At 37.5% G+C, this 23,298-nt stretch overlaps 1 protein-coding gene across 2 annotated transcripts in view; it reads left to right on the forward strand.

Moving 5' to 3' along the window:
* ARIH1 (ariadne RBR E3 ubiquitin protein ligase 1) overlaps positions 1-23,298 on the forward strand; it is a 117,790-nt gene that overhangs the window by 90,534 nt on the left and 3,958 nt on the right. The window contains exons 6-13 of one of the 2 annotated variants that reach the window (XM_027123529.1): positions 5,113-5,179; positions 6,501-6,607; positions 9,244-9,286; positions 9,807-9,878; positions 12,835-12,965; positions 16,358-16,415; positions 20,966-21,226; positions 22,629-22,741. In XM_027123529.1, coding sequence (XP_026979330.1) covers positions 5,113-5,179; positions 6,501-6,607; positions 9,244-9,286; positions 9,807-9,878; positions 12,835-12,965; positions 16,358-16,415; positions 20,966-21,226; positions 22,629-22,741 — 852 coding nt within the window. The remainder of the gene's footprint in view (positions 1-5,112; positions 5,180-6,500; positions 6,608-9,243; positions 9,287-9,806; positions 9,879-12,834; positions 12,966-16,357; positions 16,416-20,965; positions 21,227-22,628; positions 22,742-23,298) is intronic. The other variant, XM_027123530.1, reaches the window with a different exon arrangement.

Genomic DNA, 23,298 nt, shown 5'->3' on the forward strand with positions numbered 1-23,298 from the left:
TTCCTGTTTCAGTCTCAGAAGGTTGTGGTTTTCTAAGAATTTGTCCATTTCTTCCAGGTTGTTGGAATGTAGTTGCTTGTAGTAATCTCTCATATTTCTGCAGTGTCAGTTGTTACCTCTCCTTTTTCATTTCTAATTCTATTGCTTTGAGTGTTCTCCCTTTTTTTCTTGATGGGTCTGGCTAATGGTTTATCAATTTTATCTTCCCAAGGAACCAGCTTTATTTTTATTGATCTTTGCTATTGTTTCCTTAATTGCTTTTTCATTTATTTCTGGTGAATATGATTTCTTTCCTTCTGCTAACTTTGGAGTGTTTCTGTTCTTCTTTCTCTAATTGCTTTAGGTGTAAGGGTAGGTTGTTTATTTGAGATTTTTCTTGTTTCTTGAGGTAGGATTGTATTGCTATAAACTTCCCTCTTAGAACTGCTTTTGCTGCATCCCATAGGTTTTGGGTCATTGTGTTTTCATTGTCATTTGTTTGTAGGTATTTTTTGATTTCCTCTTTGATTTCTTCAGTGATCTCTTGGTTATTTAGTAGTGTATTGTTTAGCTGCCATGTGTTTGTATTTTTTTTTACAGATTTTTTCCTGTAATTGATATCTAGTCTTATGGCGTTGTGGTTGGAAAAGATACTTGATACGATTTCAGTTTTCTTAAATTTACCAAGGCTTGATTTGTGACCCAAGATATAATCTGTCCTGGAGAATGTTCCATGAGCACTTGAGAAGAAAGTGTATTCTGTTGTTTTTGGTTGGAATGTCCTATAAATGTCAATTAAGTCCATCTTGTATAATGTATCATTTAAAGCTTGTGTCTCCCTATTTGTTTTCATTTTAGATTATCTGTCATTGGTGAAAGTGGGATGTTAAAGTCCCCTACTATGATTGTGTTACTGTCAGTTTCCCCTTTTATGGCTGTTAGTATTTGCCTTATGTATTGAGGTGCTCCTATGTTGGGTGCATAAATATTTACAATTGTTATATCTTCTTCTTGGATCCATCCCTTGATCATTATGTAGTGTCCTTCTTTGTCTCTTGTAATAGTCTTTATTTTAAGGTCTGTTTTGTCTGATATGAGAATTGCTACTCCAGCTTTCTTTTGATTTCCATTTGCATGGAATATCCTTTTCCATCCCCTCCCTTTCAGTCTGTATATATCCCTAGGTCTGAAGTGGGTCTCTTGTAAACAGCATATATACGGGTCTTGTTTTTGTATCCATTCAGCCAGTCTATGTCTTTTGGTTGGAGCATTTAATCCATTTACATTCAAGGTAGTTATCGATATGTATGTTCCTATTACCAGTTTCTTAATTGTTTTGGGTTTGTTATTATAGGTCTTTTCCTTCTCTTGTGTTTCCTGCCTAGGGAAGTTCCTTTAGCATTTGTTGTAAAGCTGCTTTAGTGGTGCTGAATTCTCTTATCTTTAGCTTGTCTGTAAAGCTTTTAATTTTTCCGTCGAATCTGAATGAGATATTTGCTGGGTAGAGTAATCTTGGTTGTAGGTTTTTCCCTTTCATCACTTTAAATATGTCCTACCACTCTCTTCTGGCTTGCAGAGTTTCTGCTGGAAGATTAGCTGTTAATCTTATGGGGATTCCCTTGTATGTTATTGTTTTTCCCTTGCTGCTTTTAATATTTTTTCTTTGTATTTAATTTTTGATAGTTTGATTCATATGTGTCTTGGCGTGTTTCTCTTTGGATTTATCCTGTACGGGACTCTGCGCTTCCTGGACTTGATTGACTATTTCTTTTCCCATATTAGGGAAGTTTTGAAGTATCATCTCTTCAAATATTTTTTCAGTCCCTTTCTTTTTCTCTTCTTCTTCTGGGAACCCTATAAATCGAATGTTGGTGCGTTTAATGTTGTCCCAGAGGTCTCTGAGACTGTCATCAGTTCTTTTCGTTCTTCTTTATTCTGCTCTGCGGTAGTTATTTACACCATTTTATCTTCCAGGTCACTTACCTGTTCTTCTGCCTCAGTTATTCTGCTGTTGATTCCTTCTAGAGAATTTTTAATTTAATGTATTGTGTTGTTCATCATTGTTTGTTTGCTCTTTAGTTCTCCTAGGTCCTTGTTAAACGTTTCTTGTATTTTCCCCATTCTCTTTCCAAGATTTTGTATGATCTTTATTGTCATTACTCTGAATTCTTTTTCAGCTAGACTGCCTGTTTCCTGTTCATTTGTTTGGTCTGGTGGGTTTTTACCTTGCTCCTTCATCTGCTGTGTGTTTCTCTGTCTTCTCATTTTGCTTAACTTACTGTGTTTGGGATCTCCGTTTCGCAGGCTGCATGTTCGTAGTTCCCGTTTTTTTTTTGGTGTCTTCCCCCAGTGGCTAAGGTTGATTCAGTGGGTTGTGCAGGCTTTCTGGTGGAGAGGACTGGTGCCTGTGTTCTGGTGGATGAGGCTGGATTTTACCTTTCTGGTGGGCATGACCGCGTCCAGTGGCGTGTTTTGGGGTGTCTATGACCTCATTATGATTTTAGGCAGTCCCTGTGCTAATGCGTGGGATTGTGTTCCTGTCTTGCTAGTTGTTTGGCATAGGGTGTCCAGCACTGTAGCTTGCCGGTTGTTGAGTGCAGCTGGGTCTTAGCGTTGAGATGGAGATCTCTGGGAGAGCTTTCGCCGTTTGATATTATGTGGAGCCGGGAGGCCTCTGGTGGACCAATGTCCTGAACTCGGCTCTCCCACCTCAGAGGTAGAGGCCTGACACCTGCCGGAGCACCAAGACCCTGTTAGGCACCCGGCTCAGAAGAAAAGGGAGAAGAAAATTAAGAAAGAAAAAAATAGAATAAATTAAAGTTATTAAAATAAAAGATAAATTATTAAAAATTAAAAAGTAGTTTAAAGAAAGAATAATAATAAAAAAAAGACAGCAACCAAACCAAAAAACAAATCCACCAGTGATAAGCAGCGCTAAAAAGTATACTTAAAACAACAACATAAAAACGGACAGACAGAGCCCTAGGACAAATGGTAAAAGCAAAGCCATACAGACAAAATCACACAAAGAAGCATACACATACACACTCACAAAAAGAGAAAAAGTAAGTATACATATATTTATTTATTTATTTTAAAAAAAGGAAGAGAGCAACCAAATGAGTAAACAAATCTAGCAATGATAATAAACTCTAAACACTAAACTAAGATAATCATAAAACCAAAAACAAATTAGATGTAGAAAGCAAACCCCAAGTCTACAGTTGCTCCCAAATTCTACCACCTCAATTTTGGGATGATTCGTTGTCTATTCAGGTATTGCAGAGATGCAGTGTACATCAAGTTGATTGCGGGGATTTAATCCTCTGCTCCTGAGGCTGCTGGGAGAGATTTCCCTTTCTCTTCTTTGTTTGCACAGCTCCTGGGGTTCAGCTTTGGGTTTGGCCCCGCCTCTGTGCGTAGGTCGCCTGAGGGTGTCTGTTCTTGGCCCAGACAGGATGGGGTTAAAGTAGCAGCTGATGAGTAGGCTCTGGCTCACTCAGGCCAGAGGCAGGGAGGGGTAGGGATGCGCCGCAGAGGCCAGCGTGATGTTGCACCAGCCTGAGGCGTGCCGTGCGTTTTGCCGTTCTGCCGGGGAAGTTGTCCCTGGATCACGGGACCCTGGCCGTGGCGGCGTGCTCGTGGGAGGGGAGGTGTGGATAGTGACCTGTGCTTGCACACAGGCTTCTTGGTAGCTGTAGCAGCAGCCTTAGCGTTTTATGCCCGTCTCTCGTGTCCGCTCTGTGAGCCTAGGCTCGTACCTGTCTCTGAGCTCGTCTAGGCGGTGCTCTGAATCCCCTCTCCTTACGCACCCCGAAACAATCGTCTCTTGCCTCTTAGGCAGTTCCAGAGTTTTTCCCGGACTCCCTCCCGGCCCTCTGGCGCACTAGCCCCCTTCAGGCTGTGATCACGCAGCCAACCCCATTCCTCTCCTTGGGGTCTGACCTCCGAAGCCCGAACCTCAGCTCCCAGCCCCCACCCGCCCTGGTGGGTGAGCAGACAAGCCTCTTGGACTGGTGAGTGCTGGTTGGCACTCATCCTCTGTGCGGGAATCTCTCCGCCTTGCCCTCTGCACCTCTGTTGCTGTGCTCTCCTCTGTGGCTTTGAGGCTTCCCCCCTGCCACCCCCCCCACTCCCCCGTCTCTGCCAGTGAAGGGGCCTCCTAGTGTGTGGAAACTTTTCCTCCTTCACACCTCCCTCCCAGAGATGCAGGTGATGTCCCTATTCTTTTGTCTCTGTTTTTTCTTTTTCTTTTCCCCTACCCAGGTATGTGGGGAGTTTCTTGCCTTTTGGGAAGTCTGAGGTCTTCTGCCAGCATTCAGTAGGTGTTCTCTAGGAGTTGTTCCACATGTAGATGTATTACTGATGTATTTGTGGGGAGGAAGGTGATGTCTATGTCTTACTCCTCCACCATCTTGAAGGTTTCTCTCTGGACTGTGCATTTTTGATATCATTCTTGCTGGGTTTGTGAGTTACTCTTTTTCTGCTTTAACACCATTTTCTTATAATACTCACAGGAGTATTTACCATTAAAATTAATGAAACTTAAGCTTCAGGGTTCTTCACTTTCATGGGTTCCTGTGAGTTCAAGAAATTCTTGTGAATTAAGGTGTTCTAGGTGGATAAAGGAAGCCAGGTTGCAGTCAATAAGCATTTCTGATAAATTACCAAAAGATTTCAGAAGAAGGAGGCTATCAAAATTGTATCTAGCAAACCTGGATCAATTTCTGAACATTCCTACCAACATCCCTTATTTCATACACAGATTTTTGGGAGGGGATCTTAGAAAAGGTGGCTGAGAATTACTGTCTTAAGGCAAGATATCAGAGTCAGAAAACTCTGAAAGGGGCCTAAATTTGACAATATTGGTAAGTCATTAGACTACAATACAAACTGGGTAAAAACAGAATATTTAGAGTATAAGAAATGGGGAAATGTCTACCAAAATAAAACTATAGAAACTTTGAAATTATTGTTTTGATTCCTACAGTTCCATTTGTTGACAGTTTATGTATTTTAGTATTTTCAATTTAAGGCAGTTTTTATAGCACAGAGCATTGAAATTTTATTTTATAAATGTGGAAAATATTCTTAGCTGAAAACTTCCTAATAAACTTTTATTCTCGCTTTCAGGCGCCTGATCACAGATTCAAAAGTTAAATTAAAGTATCAGCATTTAATAACAAATAGCTTTGTAGAGGTAAGTGATCGCATAAGTTTTCCTTCCTTAAGTAAAAGGAATTCTGTTTATTAATAGAAATATCAGTTTGTCTTATATAAGAAACACCTTTACAGTAACTTCAGTTTTTGTCTTCATTTATGAAGCATACCAAAATACCTTTATTCTCAAAGGAATGTGATAAACCAATAAGTAGATGTCTTTTCATCGATCTTGAGCTTTGAAAATAAAATTATTTTATAGTCTTCCTTTTTCCCTAGCAGAGAATTTTAGCTGATTATTAGTGATGTCATGTTTAATCATGTTGGGCCCTCTAACCCTGCTATATCTCTGCTTGTTTTACCTTCCATTACCAGTAAACTTCGTTTAAAAAGAATTATGTAGTGTTTTTTTGTTTGTTTTTATCAAATATGTCTTAACAGAAGTTGGCAAACTATGGCCTGCCTGTTTTTGTAAATAAAGATTTATTTGAACATGCAGTTTTATTCTGTGACTGCTTTTGAGCTGCAGTGGCAGAGTTGAGTCGTTGCTAAAGAGGCCATATGGCCCACGGAGCCAAATATCTCTACTTTCTGGCTCTGTGTGAAAGAAGTTTGCCAGCCCCTGTACAAGAGCACCAGTGTAACTTGGTATTTCAAATTCTAGAATGTAATGTTAATTTTTATTAGAGATTAAACTGAAGGTCGTATCTTCTAGAAAATAGCATTTTTTAGGAATAGTATATTTTTTGAAATGGTCAATAAACTTGAGTTCTGATGGACTGTTCCTTGAGCCATGTTTTGTCTCATAATAAAAATACTTCAAAAGTTATATTTCTTTTGATGAATTAAAATGGAATCTTTGCTGGGGTTTAGGCACTGGCTTTTGTTCTTAGAAGAGCTTTCTATGGTCAAAGAGAGAAACTCCACGTGTATTCCTCAGCTTGTTTCATACTATTCTATAGCATGTAAACGCCTTCCCTAAGTAGAAGCGTATCTTGTTTTCTTTTATCTTTTAAAATTGCCCTGAAATAGAACCATAGACAAATTGATGCTTGTTAATGATCACATAATGGTGATCATTTATTTTAAAGTTCTCAGTGGGATTTTGAAGATAGAATAAGAGATAGGTTATATATTTTATAATACCAGGTCTTCAAGGGATGTATAATCTTAGAAGAACAGTACGTCCAAAAGCATTGCTGTAGGAGACTAAGTATTGGTGGCTGGTATTTTTGTGTCGGTGACACCATCCCCACTTTGTGATAGTGAGGAAGTAGTATAAATAATTGCATGGCGTACTGGAAAATCTTGCATCATGATTTAATTTGCTGTCATTTTTTATGTTCCAACTTGTATTTCAGTGCAATCGACTGTTAAAGTGGTGTCCTGCCCCAGATTGCCACCATGTTGTTAAAGTCCAATATCCTGATGCTAAACCTGTTCGCTGCAAATGTGGGCGCCAGTTTTGGTAAGCAAGTGATTTCTTAAATTGGAGTACTGCACATAGCTTTTCTATTTATTTTTGTTAGTAAAATAGTAGAAAAAAAGCAACTATACCCCAATTTTAAAAAAAGAAAAAGAAAAAAATAGTAGAAAATATTCTTTATCTGAGGTAGGTGGGTGATGTTGACTTTAAATAGTTTGTATTTCTTTTAAATAAAAATTCGATTAAAAAGTCACATTTTAAGATAGTTTTTCCTCTTTGTTGCTCTAACTTTTGGATTTATTTTCTTATGGGAAAAAAAAAATGCGGCTGTAATCACATTCTCTTGTGTGCTCCAGTGGGACGTATATGGCAGCAAATTTAAAGATCTGGGACAAAAACTCAGTTCTTCTCATTTCTTTTTTTTTCAACTTTATCTGTTTTATATTTATATATATTATATTTATATTTTATATATTATATTATTACATTATTTATTGTAAATTTTAAAAGTTCTCATTTCTGATTGACTGCTTATTTTGTCAAATTATGTTTGGTTCCCTTATAGCTCTTGATCTGTTTTCAGGTTCTCTCTTAGGAAATAAAATACACAGTTAGGTGTTTTGTTTTGTTTTTATTTTTTATTTATTTTTGCTGTACGCGGGCCTCTCACTGTTGTGGCCTCCCCCGTTGCGGAGCACAGGCTCCAGACGCGCAGGCTTAGCGGCCATGGCTCACGGGCCCAGCCACTCCGCGGCATGTGGGATCTTCCCAGACCCGGTCACGAACCCGTGTCCCCTGCATCGGCAGGCGGACTCTCAACCACTGCGCCACCAGGGAAGCCCTTATTTTGTTTTTAATTTCCTTTATTCTGACAGGTTTAATCTTATTCCTAAAAATATGCAGAAAATTTGGAAAGATAAAACTTAGTTGATAGATGTGCTTTCTTTAACTAAGAGTTCTTCTATGGGGCCCCTGGCCACAGCTTTCTTGGTAACCTGGATTCCTGGGAGTGCTATAGCATACTCTTTAGCCTTTGAATTTTAGGTTCAGTTTAGCAGGGAATTTCCAATATCACGTATTAGAGAGTGAAGATGATCTTCCATTCCCTTATGGATCTTTTAGGAATGAGAAGCCAGTCAAGCCAGGGGGCTCTGTAACTAACAAATAAACATTTTATTGGTATTCCGTATCATTCTTCTTTTTTCTCCAAACATCTATAGAATTAGACATATACATCATTAATACTAAATATTTCCAAAAAGAGTAGGTAAACTCATAGAGATTAAATTTATGTAAAATACATGCTATTTTGGTAAAGATTAAATATGCATTATTGTTTCAGAGTTTACCCTGTAGACAGAGGGTAGAGTCTGATTCCTTACCTAGTTTCAAATATACTTTTAGTATGAAATATTTCAAATACAGACTTAAGTATAGAGAATAACGAGTACTTACATAGTTACAACCCAGCTTAATCAGAATCAGTATTTTGTTTGTTTTTGTCTAGAAATAAAGCCTGACAGGTACATTTGAAGCTTCTTTTTTTTTTTGCGTTACGCGGGCCTCTCACTGTTGTGGCCTCTCCCATTGCGGAGCACAGGCTCCGGACGCGCAGGCCCAGCGGCCATGGCTCACAGGCCCAGCCGCTCTGTGGCATGTGGGATCTTCCCGGACCGGGCACGAACCCGTGTCCCCTGCATTGGCAGGCAGACTCTCAACCACTGCGCCACCAGGGAAGCGCCATTTGAAGCTTCTTGATGTTCCCTTCTCCATTCCATTCCCCACGTTCATCTCCAGAAGTAACCATTATCCTGACTTCATTTAAACTGATGTAGCACTTTATTCTTCTTATTTGCAAGGGATTTTTAGCATTCCCAAATTACTTGATTAGCTAATTAATCAGCCATACCATGGTTACTTTTTCACAAGCATTTGTGTTTATTCTTAATTTATACTTTTTAAACAAATGTATATACCTTGTGCCTAGAAAACAGAAAGGGATTAGCAGTTAATATAGTCTTAGAGAATATGTAGACATAGTCTTTTGCTTTATACCTTGTTTGGTACAATTTATCTCTACTGGCTGAGATTCATTTGTTTGGATCATGCAGAGATATGACTTGTTTGCTTCCCACATATTGCTTACTGTGCATTAGTACTGAAGTATAGAATTACCCTACAAAGTCATTCTTTAACTCTTCATTTGGAGTGTTAAATAAAATATTTAATATATACCTATGGTAAGCGTTGGTTGAAATTTAAGTTCAAATTATTGAACATGATTTCATTTTGGTTTCAGTTAGATAGTGGTTGCAGCAAGGAATTATGCATATTAAAAACTATCAGAAAAATACAAATCTAACTATACTGATTTTTTTGTCTTTACAGTTTGGTAGCTATTTAAATAGTCATCTATTGTGAAATTGTCATCATAGAATATCTTCATGCTTACAAGTCATTCCTCATTTCACACACAGACACCCAAATATGTGTTGGTCCCAGTACTAAATGCTAAATAATTTACTGTAGAATAAAATAGGCATGGTTCCTGTCCTTGTATTTTGCAGTCACTAGAAACTGGTGAAAGTATTGAGGAACTGTAAAGCATGAAGTTGTTTGTTTGTCTTTACTTACAGTAGGTAGGACTTAATTCTTTTAACTCTTGTGTCACTTAACAGCTTTAACTGTGGAGAAAATTGGCATGACCCTGTTAAATGTAAGGTGAGTTTGCCTGGCATTTTCATTTTTAAATAAGGTAGTAGAGTACTTCTAAGACTTAATGACTGAAAGCCACAGCCCACAAGTTTGTTATTTATTCATTAGTAAATGGAAGATAGTATTTCGCCCTTTTTATTTCAGGTGATGTTTGCAAGTATTCAGGGAACATTCCTTAGGAATAAAGTCATCTCCTGATTATTATCAAGATAATGAGGGTTAAGGCACCTCCCTTGGAAGGCTTTGTAATTAGCTAAGGGGAATGACACACCTTGCAGCTGTGCCTCTCCTTGAGCTCTAGGTTCCCCACTTAGCTTCAGCCAGAGAAAGTTCTCCTTTGGTTGATTTTTTATGTACCTGGACTGGATATGAGAATCACAGGATTTCTTGGTTTAAAAGGTAGTAAACCCAGTGATAGTCTTATCCTTTGGTTTTTACATTTAAGCTTGACTGTATTTAAGTGTTGATGTAATTTGCTATCCTTGAGTCTTCTGTTGTACTGAAAACGGTTCCTGTTTTCAAACAGTGGTTGAAGAAGTGGATTAAAAAGTGTGATGATGACAGTGAAACCTCTAATTGGATTGCAGCCAACACAAAGGTTGGTATTTTCCTTCAGTAAACTCTTGGTATTGAAACGGATAAGGATAGGTGTATCAGCATTAGCAAAAGTAGTAAGTTTACCTAATAAAGGGCCTTGTTTTACCTTTTTCTTGATTAAGGTTTACTTTTTATTTTCAGAATTATTGCCTATTAATAATTTGCCTTTGTTTTACTGTTTGAGTTTATTTTATTGATTACTATAATGCAATATGCACGGTACTCTGCTGTAGAAGTTTTCTTCTATCAGAAAAGCAGTAGTTGATAATTTTTCTACCCTGGGGTTTGATAATATCTTTTCATACTGTTCTTGGCTGCCTTTTAGTATACAAATGTATTATAGAGTTTTTTTCCACCCAGCTTTTTTTTTTTTTTTTTTTTTTTAACTAGGCTATATTTCTGCCTTTTAAAATCCCCAGGGTTTAACTTCTAAGGAGTCATTCTTTAGGGCAGTGTTCAGTCAGAATAACCGAGTAACTTCTTATTATGTAACTGAATTGGGCTTAACAAGTTTAACATGTTAAACTTCCAAAATATGATTTATTAAGAGACTTGAATCCTGAGAAGTAGAAGCTTTGGGGTAATATGAGTATCCTTGGTTTTTTGGCTTTTATTTTTTGAATAACATTGGTCATGATACTAGTTTCAGAATTCAGTATCTTTATGCCATGAACCACTTCTTTAACCCTAGATTAATGTCTTACAAATGCAGATAATCTTGAGCACCCTTCTTTTCTATCACTAAGTATTAAGTAAGCATTTGAATCCGAACTGTGTACCCAGCTAATTTCTTTTTTTTTTTCTTTTTTTTTTTTTTTTTGTGGTACTCGGGCCTCTCACTGTTGTGGCCTCTCCCGTTGCGGAGCACAGGCTCCGGACGCGCAGGCTCAGCGGCCATGGCTCTCGGGCCCAGCCGCTCCGCGGCATGTGGGATCTTCCCGGACCGGGGCACGAACCCGTGTCCCCTGCATCGGCAGGCGGACTCTCAACCACTGCGCCACCAGGGAAGCCCCCCAGCTAATTTCTTAGTAGAAAATTGTGTAAACGTTCAATCTTACATCCTATTCGTATAGGAAGTGACTTGGGTCATGGATAATAGGGCTATTCATGGGCTATTCATTTTTATTATTGTCTTTCATATATGAAGATGATGTTTTAAAGGCAATTGAGTTGTTTGACCAGAGTTAGTTACAGCTTTGCGCTCTTCCATCACTCAATCTCAGCATACTGATAAGAATGAGTGCTTAAATGATGAAGGCCAGCACATGATTTTAAACCATTAGTACCCTGCTCTACCCCAAAAGATTAAAATATATGTATACATTTCTATCTCCCAGAAAGCATTAGCAGTAAAACAGTGAGTCCTGTGGCATAAAACAAATGCCCACATCTTTGAGGAATGTAGTTTTGAAGTTGATATTTCTGTACTCTCTAAAACCATCATGATAAACATACCTTATGGCACTCAAAAAAACCTAACTATAATGTCAGGAAGTGGTTGCTTTTGTTGTTTTTTTAAAACTTTCCTGGTAGCCAAGCATTCTTTTTCAAAAATTGAAGATTTCCCCACCAGAAATGTTCATTAAAATCCCAGAATCTGCTTTCAAACTAGTATTTAGAATAGGGCAGTTATACTTTCCCTAAGTAGATTGATTAAACTGTAGCCCTCTTTCGGCATCTAGAAAAATCCCCAAATACTCTAAATCCCCAAGATGTTTAAAATAGGGAGTATAGGCTTGAATATGTTTTGAGTTTGTTTAGAAGGTAGAATATTAAGCAAGAATGGCAATTTGTAATAACAGATTTATCTACTTGGCAGTTTTGAGATGAAACTGAGGAGTTTTTCTCCTGAGACATTTCAGAAGCTTATTTTTTTTATTAGCTTTTTTAAAGGATTTGCAAATTGTTGTTATATTAAGAAATTAGTACTTATTAGTTAATTATAGCTAAGAAATATAGAATGAAACAGATATATTAGGCCTGGAATTTGCTTCTTTGGGAAAATGTAGTATGTTTTTATGTGAGTGACTTCAAAAATTTGATTGAAAATGTATAATTAAATATTGCTGTACTGACCTATTGAATTACTATAGTTTATGGGTAGTATAGTCTGTTCACAGTAGCTGAATTGCAAGCAATATAATGGGTGATACTCTCGCCCCGTTATGGGAGTAACAGATGTCAGATACAAAAATGTACAACAAAATCCAAGCTTTACATCTTATAGTTTTATTAAAAATAATGAGTAAGTTTAATTTTCTAGATTTTTCAAGAGAAAAAAAAAGTGCCTGCAGGGTAATAACTTTGGCTCATTACCAACCGAGAAAATGATACAGTCTTGGAAAAAAGAAAAGTGATCTCTGTAGCACAATTGTAAATGGACCACAAGAAAGTTGGGAAATTCAGTAGCCACAAAAAGAATTTACCAGTCTTGCTTGCCTGATTCCTGAGGCCAAATTGCTTGGGTTTGTATCCTGACTCTACCATTTGCTACCTGTGTGACCTTGGACTAGTTTCTTTAAAATTTTCTTAGTTTATTCATCTGACAGATGGAAATAGGAGTAGGGCCACTATAAAGATTGTGAGTTAATGCATATAAAACACTGAGTACAGTGTGTGGGATACAGGAAGTACTCAATGATTATTTCTAGATGACACTGGAAGGATATATTATATTTACATGGAGAAAATGTTTAACCTCCCATAAAACTATTATTAGTATGTGTTTGGTTAAAAGTACTTAAAATGTTTTTGTCTCCCAACCCCACTAAAACAAATCCTTAAGTTGTTAATAGCCAGTAATAATAACTCATTTTCAATGGTACTTATTAAGTGTTTGACACTGAGTGCTTTACATGTATTAATCACAATAAATGTGGTATTTAAAATAAACCAAATCTAAAACTGGCTTCTCCTCAGTGTAGCATTGACACCAACTTTATAGTTTCTCTTCATAGGAATGTCCCAAATGCCATGTCACAATTGAGAAGGATGGCGGTTGTAATCACATGGTCTGTCGTAACCAGAACTGTAAAGCAGAGTTTTGCTGGGTGTGTCTTGGCCCTTGGGAACCACATGGATCTGCCTGGTAGGTTGGGGAAATGAAGGGAAGAACATGTTCACATAAGTATGTGATATATCTGCCACATATTATGAATAAGGTTTCTACCTCATGAAAATCACCATTTAGATAAATGAATACAGTGTGTGATCAGTGTTAAAAGTATATGCAAGATATCCAGAGAGAGGGATTAATAAGGCTTATCTCACAGATCATATAACAGTTGAGTTGAACTTCAAGGAGGACTAAGGATTCATTTGTTTAAAAAGTGGTAGGAATAACAGGGCAAAAAGAGCCGCATGAACAATGGTAGAATGATGTGAAAGTACATGACTTATCCAGAAAAGAGTTGCATTGTCTAATATGTCTTTCTAGATAATAGTTGAAAACTAAGAGACTTGGCAAAACCCCTTCCACAGTTGTGTTTTAGTTACCTTGCACCTCCATTAGACAAAAAATTTGTTCCAACTTTAAAAGTTGGAAAAATTGCCCAATGCAATCCAGATTTTTAGCCTCTCTTTGAAACATAGGAACAGGCCTGCATTTCTGTTTGGCAGAAATCACCTGGAATCGATTAGTAGCCCTTTAGATGGAGCCTTTACTTTGCAGTTTGTTTTCCCAAGACCGGAGCTTATTGGCATTTTCATATATCATGATGGCACTAGTCACATTTGGTAGCAATATATACCTTTGTTCCAAGTACGTTTCTTATCAATTTGGGAAAAATGCAAGTTAGATTGAGGATGCCTTGATGCATTTTTCTCAAAATGAGAAAAATGGGAGCTAGCACATCCCCCTGGTAAAAGTGGAAATATTTCTGGGTGTTATAGTATGCAAATTGCCTGTTTCATTCATTTGTATTACTTGCCTGTCTCCTATTGGTGTTGAGTGTGTGGCCGCTCAAATTGTGGGGAACAGGAAAAGAGAAAGTAGGCTGGGACCTAAAGTAGTTTGGACATTATCAGAAGGATTTTAACTGGGAGTGACAAGATTAGATCGTAGTTCAGATGAGAAGGTTCTATTATGTGTTTTACTTACATACGTTATCTGGACATTGTGACTGCTTTGTAGAGCGCGGGTGGGAGGGGAAGAAATTGCAAGTTCAAGACAAGATGAGGAGGATCTGAACTTAAGACAGTGGCAAGTCTTCCCTTTTAGATTCATTAATTAGAGGAATAGTAAGAGGGATTATTTGTCTGAAATTAATTCTGAACCAGGTAAAAACTAATTGCTTAGATAGAAGTAAAGAAAGTGATTTTACCACTGTCAGAGCCAAGGAAAGCTATTTGGGGTATAGGTATTCTAGGTTTTAGGAGGTCAAACTGGAGGATTAGAGTGTTCCTGGAAACTAAATTCACTCAAATTTATTTAAACAAGCCTAGTGAAGGGGAGAGGGAATAGGAAAGAGATATTAAAGAGATTCTGTGTGTGTGTAAGGAAATCTCTGATCACAACTCAAATTTTCAATGAGCTGTATTGAAAAATGGAAAGGGTACAAAACAAATGATGGATACAGAAGAATGAAGAATGGCCTGGACCAGGGGTGTCAGAAATGTTGCCTGTGTCTTTAACATTGCAGGTATATCATGCTGTGCTTTCTTGTTTAAATGTGAAAGTGCCTCAGAAATCTTCAAAAAAGCATTCCAAGTAGCACTATCAGTCATCTGAGTTAGAAGTATAGATGGGCCCTGCTTGCTTTCTTGGCCTTAAAATTCTTAATGTTGGCAGATTAAAGCCCAGAATGACTTGAGGCTTAAAAGTATCTAAAAATATCAAAAGGAAAGTATAAAAGGATGTATCAGATAGAAAGAAGAGGTGTTAATAGTTGACCAGTAGAGGGCAAGAAGAGGCAGTCTTTGGGCTAACTTGAGTAATTATTGGTAAAAGAGGATTATAACCCAGGCTGGGGGAAAATTAATAAGTCTCCTGACTCAGATGATTTGTGATCTGGGTTACTTTAAAAACTTCAAGATGAGATCAGTGAGCCATTGTTGGTTATTTCTGAGTACTTACGGAAAATGGAAAGGTACCAGAGATTGAGAGCAGACAGAATGTAATCCCAAATTTCCAAAATTTCTGATTCCACAAGCTGCATATGAACTGTATAACTTAGTTTTTCTCTTATGTGAAATTCCAGAATCAAATGGTATTATTAGGTTGATGGATTAGGGAATGTTTGGTAGATTTCAGCAAGGTATTTCATTGTGGACTGAGAGGTTTGTGGCCTAGGCTGTGAATACAGACAGGGAGGTTTGGGATTAATTGAATGACCATTTCTTGGAGTACAGATAATAGGTTTGTGCCTTCTAGTGGAATGCTTTAAAGGTTTGCTGAAAGGCTTTGTCCTCATTTTTTTATTCACATCAACTGCTTTTATATACTGCTTTTCTGGTCAGTTGTACTAATGATTTTCTTAAACTAGTATAAGAATCTTGTATACATTTTGGGGTAACATCAAAGAGGGATATTGACTATATAAACCATTATAATCCTGAAGGACTTGGCAAGCTGGAATAATGAATCCAGTTTAACAAGATTTACATTAAATTCAAAATTCTTCTAAGACGATTACTGTTAAAAGACTCTGAAGACATGAACTCACTAGTTAAGAGCATGGGCCTCAGTTGCCAGATGGGCATAAGTTTAGTTTCCATCTCTGAAGCTCTATTTTTGTGACCTTAAATATGTTGCTTATCTTCTCTTCATCTGCTCAGTGAGGATAATATTTCATAAGGTGCTTGAGGGGATTAAACGTGATAGTACAGTTGAAGTCCTTAGTAAGTTGGATGGTATGTAGTTAACACTCAGTAAACATCAGCTGCTCCTATAATGTAGGTTCCCATAAAAGAAAACAGAGGAACAAGGGAAGTGCCAGTTTTATACATCTCCACTCTGAGCTGACCTCTCTAGGAAGATTCAGTGATTCTTGTAAACTGTAATAGCATATAAAGCACATAGCACACAGTACCTGTTACATAGCAGTCTGTCAGCAGTTGGTTTTCTTTGGTGTATACAAGTGAAAATAAGGTGAGTAATTCTGGAAGAACTGGGAATATTTGGCTAAATAACAGACAGCCTAGGAGATGAGGTGATCTCTTTCTTCAAAAATTGAATTAGAAGTTCAAACTACAGTTGGTAAGTGGAAGTTCTAGAATAACAGTGTTTTCTAATGATTGTCGGTAAGCTGATTTGAATGGACTGCCTCAGGAGGTGGAGAACTGCCTGTTACTAGTAGAGAACTGACACACTATTATGGAAAGGATTCAAACACTAGGGGTGTTTGTTTTTTTGCGCCTCAGTTTATCTGTGTAAAGGAGAGTATTGGTTCTAAGTAATCTCTAAATCCAGGCTAAAATTCTGTGATTTGTTCCCTTTTCATTGATTTATGGCTTTATGGAATCCTCTTCACTTACTTTAAGGTACAACTGTAACCGCTATAATGAGGATGATGCAAAGGCAGCAAGAGATGCTCAGGAGGTAAGTGCATTTATTTTCAAACAGTTGAACAGGAGTATGCATTTTATGTTGATGAGGGAATGATTTAGCTGGAGTGTTCAGTTCTGAAAGATTTGTTGAAATGACACTCCAGTAAATACTGGGTATCTGTGTACCTGTAGAGAGGGGATCTTATGCAAAATACGTATCAGGAGTATTCCTATTTATAAGTTTGTTTGCACTTTTAAAATTAATCTAGCACACTTTCAGGTTTCAGTAGTCTTCAGTATCAAGACTTTCCCTTCCCAGCAAGGAGACTAAAGAACAATATTTGTTAAATGGCACTGCTGCAATTTATATGCAGTCTTACTTCTTTTAATTAATTAATTATCTCATTGTTCATCAAGAAGCTCTAATGATTTTAGGTGAGCTGATCTGGAATGAACTGTCTCAGGAGGTAGGGATTTCCCTCTTACTGGATAGGGAAATAACCCACTATTGTAGTAGAAGGGATTCAAACCCTAGGTGTGGATTAGATTCGGTAACACTTTTAGTTCCTTTCAGCCTGATAATTCTGTCATAATTGTAGAATCCTGGAATTTAATCATTCCTTACATTCATCGATTCTGTGTTGGAATTCCCCAGTTGTCCCCCAAAAATCTTTTTAAATGGCTCGTCTTGCCAGGATGCAATCCAAAACAAAACCTGTTTGTTATTGTTTCACTTTTTAAATGCTTCTTTTAAATTTATTATAATTTAAATTACCATAAATACAAAGGAATATATTTATATAACCTAGGCAGTCATATTACAGACATTCAAAATATTTGTGATCCTTTTAAAGGAGGAAAAAAAAACCCCACAAATTCCAATGTTGATTTAAATTTTATTTATTATAATACGACTTAAATATGTTTAAACATAAAACTAGCTTTAAACTCTTAAGCAACTATACAACCAAATCAAGAAGACCACAAAACCAGTGGAACTCAAGTTAAAACTAATTTGACAGATAAGTTATTTGCTGAAATTAAATTACTGTTGTCAGACCAGGTTTTTAAAATTTAGGGTTACCCATACTACTAAGTGCCACGTGATAATTTGTTCTCCCACCAGTTTTCTATATCTCACCTATTGCACATTCACCCTTACAGTGCATCAAAATTTGATTTGATCAGAATTTATCATTAATATATTCTTTTATCACTTATTATTCTCAACTCTGGTGCAGTTTAAGTAATCCTGTTTGATGCCAGTTTTAGCCATTTCACAAATGTAAGACCTGAAAATGTTGATTCTCATAAGTTCATTCATATGGCCCGGAGTGTTTGTGTTTTCTTTAGGTTATTATCAGATTTTTAATACTTAAACATTCCATGGTCTGTTTAAACCAGATCATTTGGCACCCCTACTCCAGTTTTGTCTAGCATCCTTAGACTCCAGTTTGAGAAACATCACCCCATGTAATCTTTATATACAAAACTCTACAATGACAGTCATGCTTTTCCTACCTCCCATTTGGAATCAATTCTACTGCTGCATTTTTATCTAGCTCAGTTTGTCATTGCATCTCCTTCTGTTTTGGGTTTGTTTGTTTGTTTTTAAATCTTAGCCCTCATGGCTTTCTGCTTCTGTTTTAAGCAGTCACAGTTGTTTTAAATGCTGCTGAAGAGACCATAAATTTTCCTAAAATTTTCTTCTAATTTTGATAATATTTTTTGAGTCCATAGAGAACTGTTCTTTTTCTCTTATGCTGCATTACGTTTTTCCTAATAACCATGTTAGACTTTTAGCTTTTACTTATCCTGAATGAAGAGTAGTCTAGTTAGATCTAGCCAGAATATGGTATTTGCTGACAACAAAAAGTATATGGGTTATCCTTGGCCTTACCTGGTCTGCATTTGGGTACTGGTAGAATCCCTTTCTGAGGTCCACAGGGAGGGTGGATTATTGAGCATAGCTTCTAAGCCCTGCTAATGTGTAGATTGTAGATGCTAGAATGCATTATTTTTCTAGCTCATTTCTTTTGGACTAAACTAGAATCTTCTGATCCTTTGGATGTACAGGGAAAAATTTCATATGAGTGCCTGTATTTGTTTGTTTATTTAAGTGGGAACCATACCTCCCAGAATGGAGCACACCATTGCACACATCTAGCATATTCTTTCCTCACTTCCCCTACTTCCATACTCAGGCCTAGTGTTTTCTGGGAGTTGTAGTTCTTAAAAAGTACTAGAAGGTTGGCACACAATACAGAAAGAACATAGATGGTACTTTGAGTGCCTTGGAAGGATGTTATCTGTGTTGTAGAAAGTTGTTGACTTAATATACTATGCCACAGTTATGACGGGGTGGACATTTGAATTTTCTTTTCTTTCTTTTTTTAATTTTTATTTATTTTTTTGGCTGCACTGTGCAGCTTGCAGGATCTTAGTTTCCTAACCAGGGATCGAACCCAGGCCCCTGGCAGTGAGAGTCCTTATCACTGGACCACCAGGGAGTTCCCCGAATTTTCTTATCTACTAAACTTTCTTTCTTTTCATATTAGGTGCTAGAGATAACAAGATTACTTTCTTTTTTTTTTTTTGGCCAGCTGGGCCTCAAGGCTTGTGGGATCTTAGTTCCCTGACCAGGGAATTCCCTGAATTTTCTTATCTACTAGACCTGTGAGTTGCCAGATAGTAAATATTTTCAGCTTTGGAGACTATATAGTCTCTGTTACAATTACTCAATTCTGTCCCTGCTCTTGAAATGCTGACTCAACCATAGACTTAAAAGAGTGGGCATGGCAGTATTCCAAGTTAACTTAGTTTACAAAAAATAGGCAGCAGCTGGATTTCACTCACAGGCCAGTTTGCCTACCCCTGTTCTAAGCAGTCAGGTTGTTGTTTTCTTTGTTTTTCCAAAGTGTTTTCAGGATACTGATTACATTTCTCAATCCAGATTCTGGCATTTGATTAAAAATGGGTCTTATTTGCAGTGTTGGTGTGGGTTTTCTTTCATGTTGATTTTAAAGGTATTTTAGTGATGCAAGCTGTTTGAGAATTGTTGGTCACATTAAATCAAATGCTGGTCACGTTAAGTCCTGTAACATACATTTTAATATGTGATTTAGGTTTTCCATTTCATCTTGGGAATTTGACAGGCTTAAAAATATTAGTGCTTTGGGGGGAGATAAAATGCCAAGCAGTTTATTTTCTACATATTATATTTTTAGATATAATTGGAATAATTTTCCATCGTGTAAGCATTGATTTAAATACCTACCTGACTGCTGAAATAATATGGCTTCTGTAGGTTTTTTGAGATGTTTCAATGTTGTATGATACTGGATCATGTGATTGGCTAGTTATGTGGTTCAGAGATAGTATTTCTAAGCAAGAGGCCAAGCATAGGGCCTAGTAGTATCTGTGCTGTTTAGTAGGCTTTAAGGCATGAGGAGAGGAAGAGGAGGTGATAGTAAAAGAAAAGAAATATGTATGTGTGGTAAGAAACCCTTCCATGGTGGTTGCATTTAACAAGCATTTATCATTTTCTGCATATTAGGTGCTAGAGATAACAAGACTACTTTTTTTTTTTTTTTTTTTGGCCAGCTGGGCCTCGAGGCTTGTGGGATCTTAGTTCCACCAGGGATTGAAACTGGGCCCTTGGCAGTGAGAGCAGAGTCCTAACCACTAAAAGACTCTTCATAAAACTGTAGTACCATAATTATGTTTGTATATATATTTATTGTATTATTTTATAATTATACTATATTATATACTTAAAGCAGTACTTTGTTAATATCATCAACTATCCAGTGTTCAAATGGTCCCCATTTATCTCATAAACTTTCTTTTATAGTTGGTTTAAATCAGGATCCATACAGGTGCACAAGTTGGATGTGATCCTCTAATCTATAGGTCCTTTCAGTTTTTTGGTTTTTTTGGGGTTTGTTTTTCTTCCCTTGCCATTTGTTTGTTGAGGAAACTAAGTTATTTTTCTTGTAGAATTTAACACATTCTGGATTTGCTGATTGCAACTTCCTGGTTTTATTTAATAGGTTCTTCTATCCCTGAATTTCCTGAAACTGGTAGTTAATTCTAGATAATTGAATTCAGACTCGATTTGGGGAGGGGTGTGGAAAGAACACAGAACACTTAACTGGTGGTACTGTATAGCTTCTGTTGCATTATATTAGGTGTTATATGATGTCTGGTTGCCTCTCTTTTGTTTTCTACTTTAAAATATTGATGTACCTTATTACATACCACAGAACAGAGCTATCCAGTAGAACATTCTGTAATGATGGAAATGTTCTTTATTACCACTATCTAACGTGGTAGGCACTGACTGCGATATGGCTGTTGAACACTGAGGAACTGAATTTTTTACTTTAATAGCCACCTGTGACTAGTGGCTGCTGTATTGGAAAGTACAGCTATAGGACATTCAAAAAATATTAAATAACAAAGGTAGCAGTAGATGTCTCTTTGTTCCCGATTTTAGCCTAAATTCCTATACCGTTTCATCAGTAAATATGATATCAGCTTTTGTGTATATATAATACATTTGTTATAATTATGTGACCTTAATTTTTCTTAATGGGACAGCGATCTAGGGCAGCCCTTCAGAGGTACCTGTTCTACTGTAATCGCTATATGAACCACATGCAGAGTCTACGCTTTGAGCACAAACTATATGCTCAGGTGAAGCAGAAAATGGAAGAGATGCAACAGCACAACATGTCCTGGATTGAGGTGCAGTTCCTGAAGAAAGCAGTTGATGTCCTCTGCCAGTGTCGTGCCACACTCATGTACACTTATGTCTTCGCTTTCTACCTCAAAAAGAATAACCAGTCCATTATCTTTGAGGTAGGAATAGTTACTGAGTGGGGAAAAAAACCACCTGTGTGTCATAGGACTACTTGCCTTTCATAGATAAGATATATAGAGTTTTAAAGCTTACTCTCTGCCCAAAAATGTGGATTAAAAGTTTAGTGTTAAGGGCTTCCCTGGTGGCGCAGTGGATAGGAATCTGCCTGACAGTGCAGGGGACACGGGTTTGATCCCTGGTCTGGGAGGATCACACATGCCGCAGAGCAACTGGGCCTGTGCGCCACAACTACTGAGCCTGCGCTCTAGAGGCCGCGTGCCACAACTACTGAAGCCCGCGTGCCTAGAGCCCATGCTTCGCAACCAGGGAGGCCACTGCAATGAGGAGCCTGCGCACCATGGCGAGGAGTGGCCCCTGCTCGCCGCAACTGGAGAGAGCCCTGCGCTCAGCAACGAAGACCCAACGCAGCCAAAGATAAATAAAAATTAAAAAAGAAAAGTTTCGTGTTTATTAGGAAGATACAAGAAATTTAGATTTCTTGCTGTAAACTACGTTCAGAGTGATGTGGTTTAGCCAGCTAGTGATTTAGTGTGCAGGCTCTGGAATTAGCCCTGAATTTGAATCTTGACTTCATCACTTTTTAGCTCTGTTGACTTGAAGCAAATTACTTAACCTCGTCTATATCTCTATTTTAGCATGGGGATAATTTTTCTATAAATGTTAAGAGGTTTAAGTGAGACAATCCATGTTTAATGCTTATGTAACACCTGGCACGTCATAAGTTCTTTCACAAGTCTTTATTCAGGCAAAACTAATACATGGTATTAGAAGTTAATATGGTGCTTGCCTTTTGTGGAGAAGTAATGACTAAAAGGGGGACTTTTAGCAGTAGAGGTTTTTCAAGTAGAGATTCTCATTTAAAATTGATGCATGCAACATTGATGTTGATAGATGGCTGGGTAATAACAGTGACTAGTAGATGGGAATTTATATGGGTAAATATATAGAACTAGCCATAGTAGTAAAGGATAACAAAACTTTAATCTTCCATACAGTGTTCTCTTATAAGAAGTAGATATCTAGCTAGATATAAAGAATAATGGGTTTCTTAGTTTTCCTCAAGCTTTAGCCAATAGCAGTTTTCAGAACTGGAAGATTCCAAAAACTTTTTCTTATGTCCTTTCAGATTGTCCTTAATATTCTTCCAGAGGTAATGGATAAATCTTTAGTTTTTTAATGTTTAAAAAATTGTCTTGGACAAGAAAAAACAGGTTGTTAGGGGTGAAAGTGATGAAGGGCTTTACAGGTGCAGTTAAACCACCTGTGAAAATTACAAAATTGGTGTTGAGCCACAGTCTGTCAAGGAAGCAGCTAAGATGGTTTATCTTTTAGCTTTCTTTTGAAGGCAAAATTTACTATATATTCTTCTTCCTCTTACAGAATAACCAAGCAGATCTAGAGAATGCCACAGAGGTGCTCTCGGGCTACCTTGAACGAGATATTTCCCAAGACTCTCTACAGGATATAAAGCAGAAAGTACAAGATAAGTACAGGTAAGGTTTTCTCCAGTAGTTGTTGAACAAAAATGTCGGCCACCGGTGGTCTGGTATGCCTTAGTGGAGAAGTTAGATGATGGTGAAACTTGGGTTTAGCATATTCAATAACTGAGCAGCTGCCATGTTTCTCACAGATTGCTTCTGTCCTTTGGGCAACAGATTCCAGATAGTGCTAGTCAGGCGTAGGGAGGAAATCAGCCGTTTATCCCACTGGCTGATTGTGCTTCTTCCATGCAGTTTTATCTATGTAGTTGCTGCCCTGACAGGAAGAAGGAGCCCCAAAAGGGCAAGTGGCTATTAGGATGAGGGGTGAGATTAGGATGCTGGCCCTAGCCTAGGGATCCTGTGGATCATGGCTTTTGACAAGTGAGCTACCCAGACTTTTTAAAGAGTTTTTCTAAGGAGAAATTTACTTTGTCCTAGAGATAGGTGATACTTTAAGATATGTTACCACTTAAGTAAAAGATGCAGAATGTTTACTTTCTCAACATGGAGCTCTTTCTCCCACAGTTGTTTTCTGGCAAATACTAATATCTTTTTAATAGTAGTGGAAA

This window comes from Aethalodelphis obliquidens, unplaced genomic scaffold (genome assembly GCF_003676395.1).
Source record: "Aethalodelphis obliquidens isolate GAN/ISIS:26980383/991018 unplaced genomic scaffold, ASM367639v1 scaffold26, whole genome shotgun sequence".
NCBI lineage: Eukaryota > Metazoa > Chordata > Mammalia > Artiodactyla > Delphinidae > Aethalodelphis > Aethalodelphis obliquidens.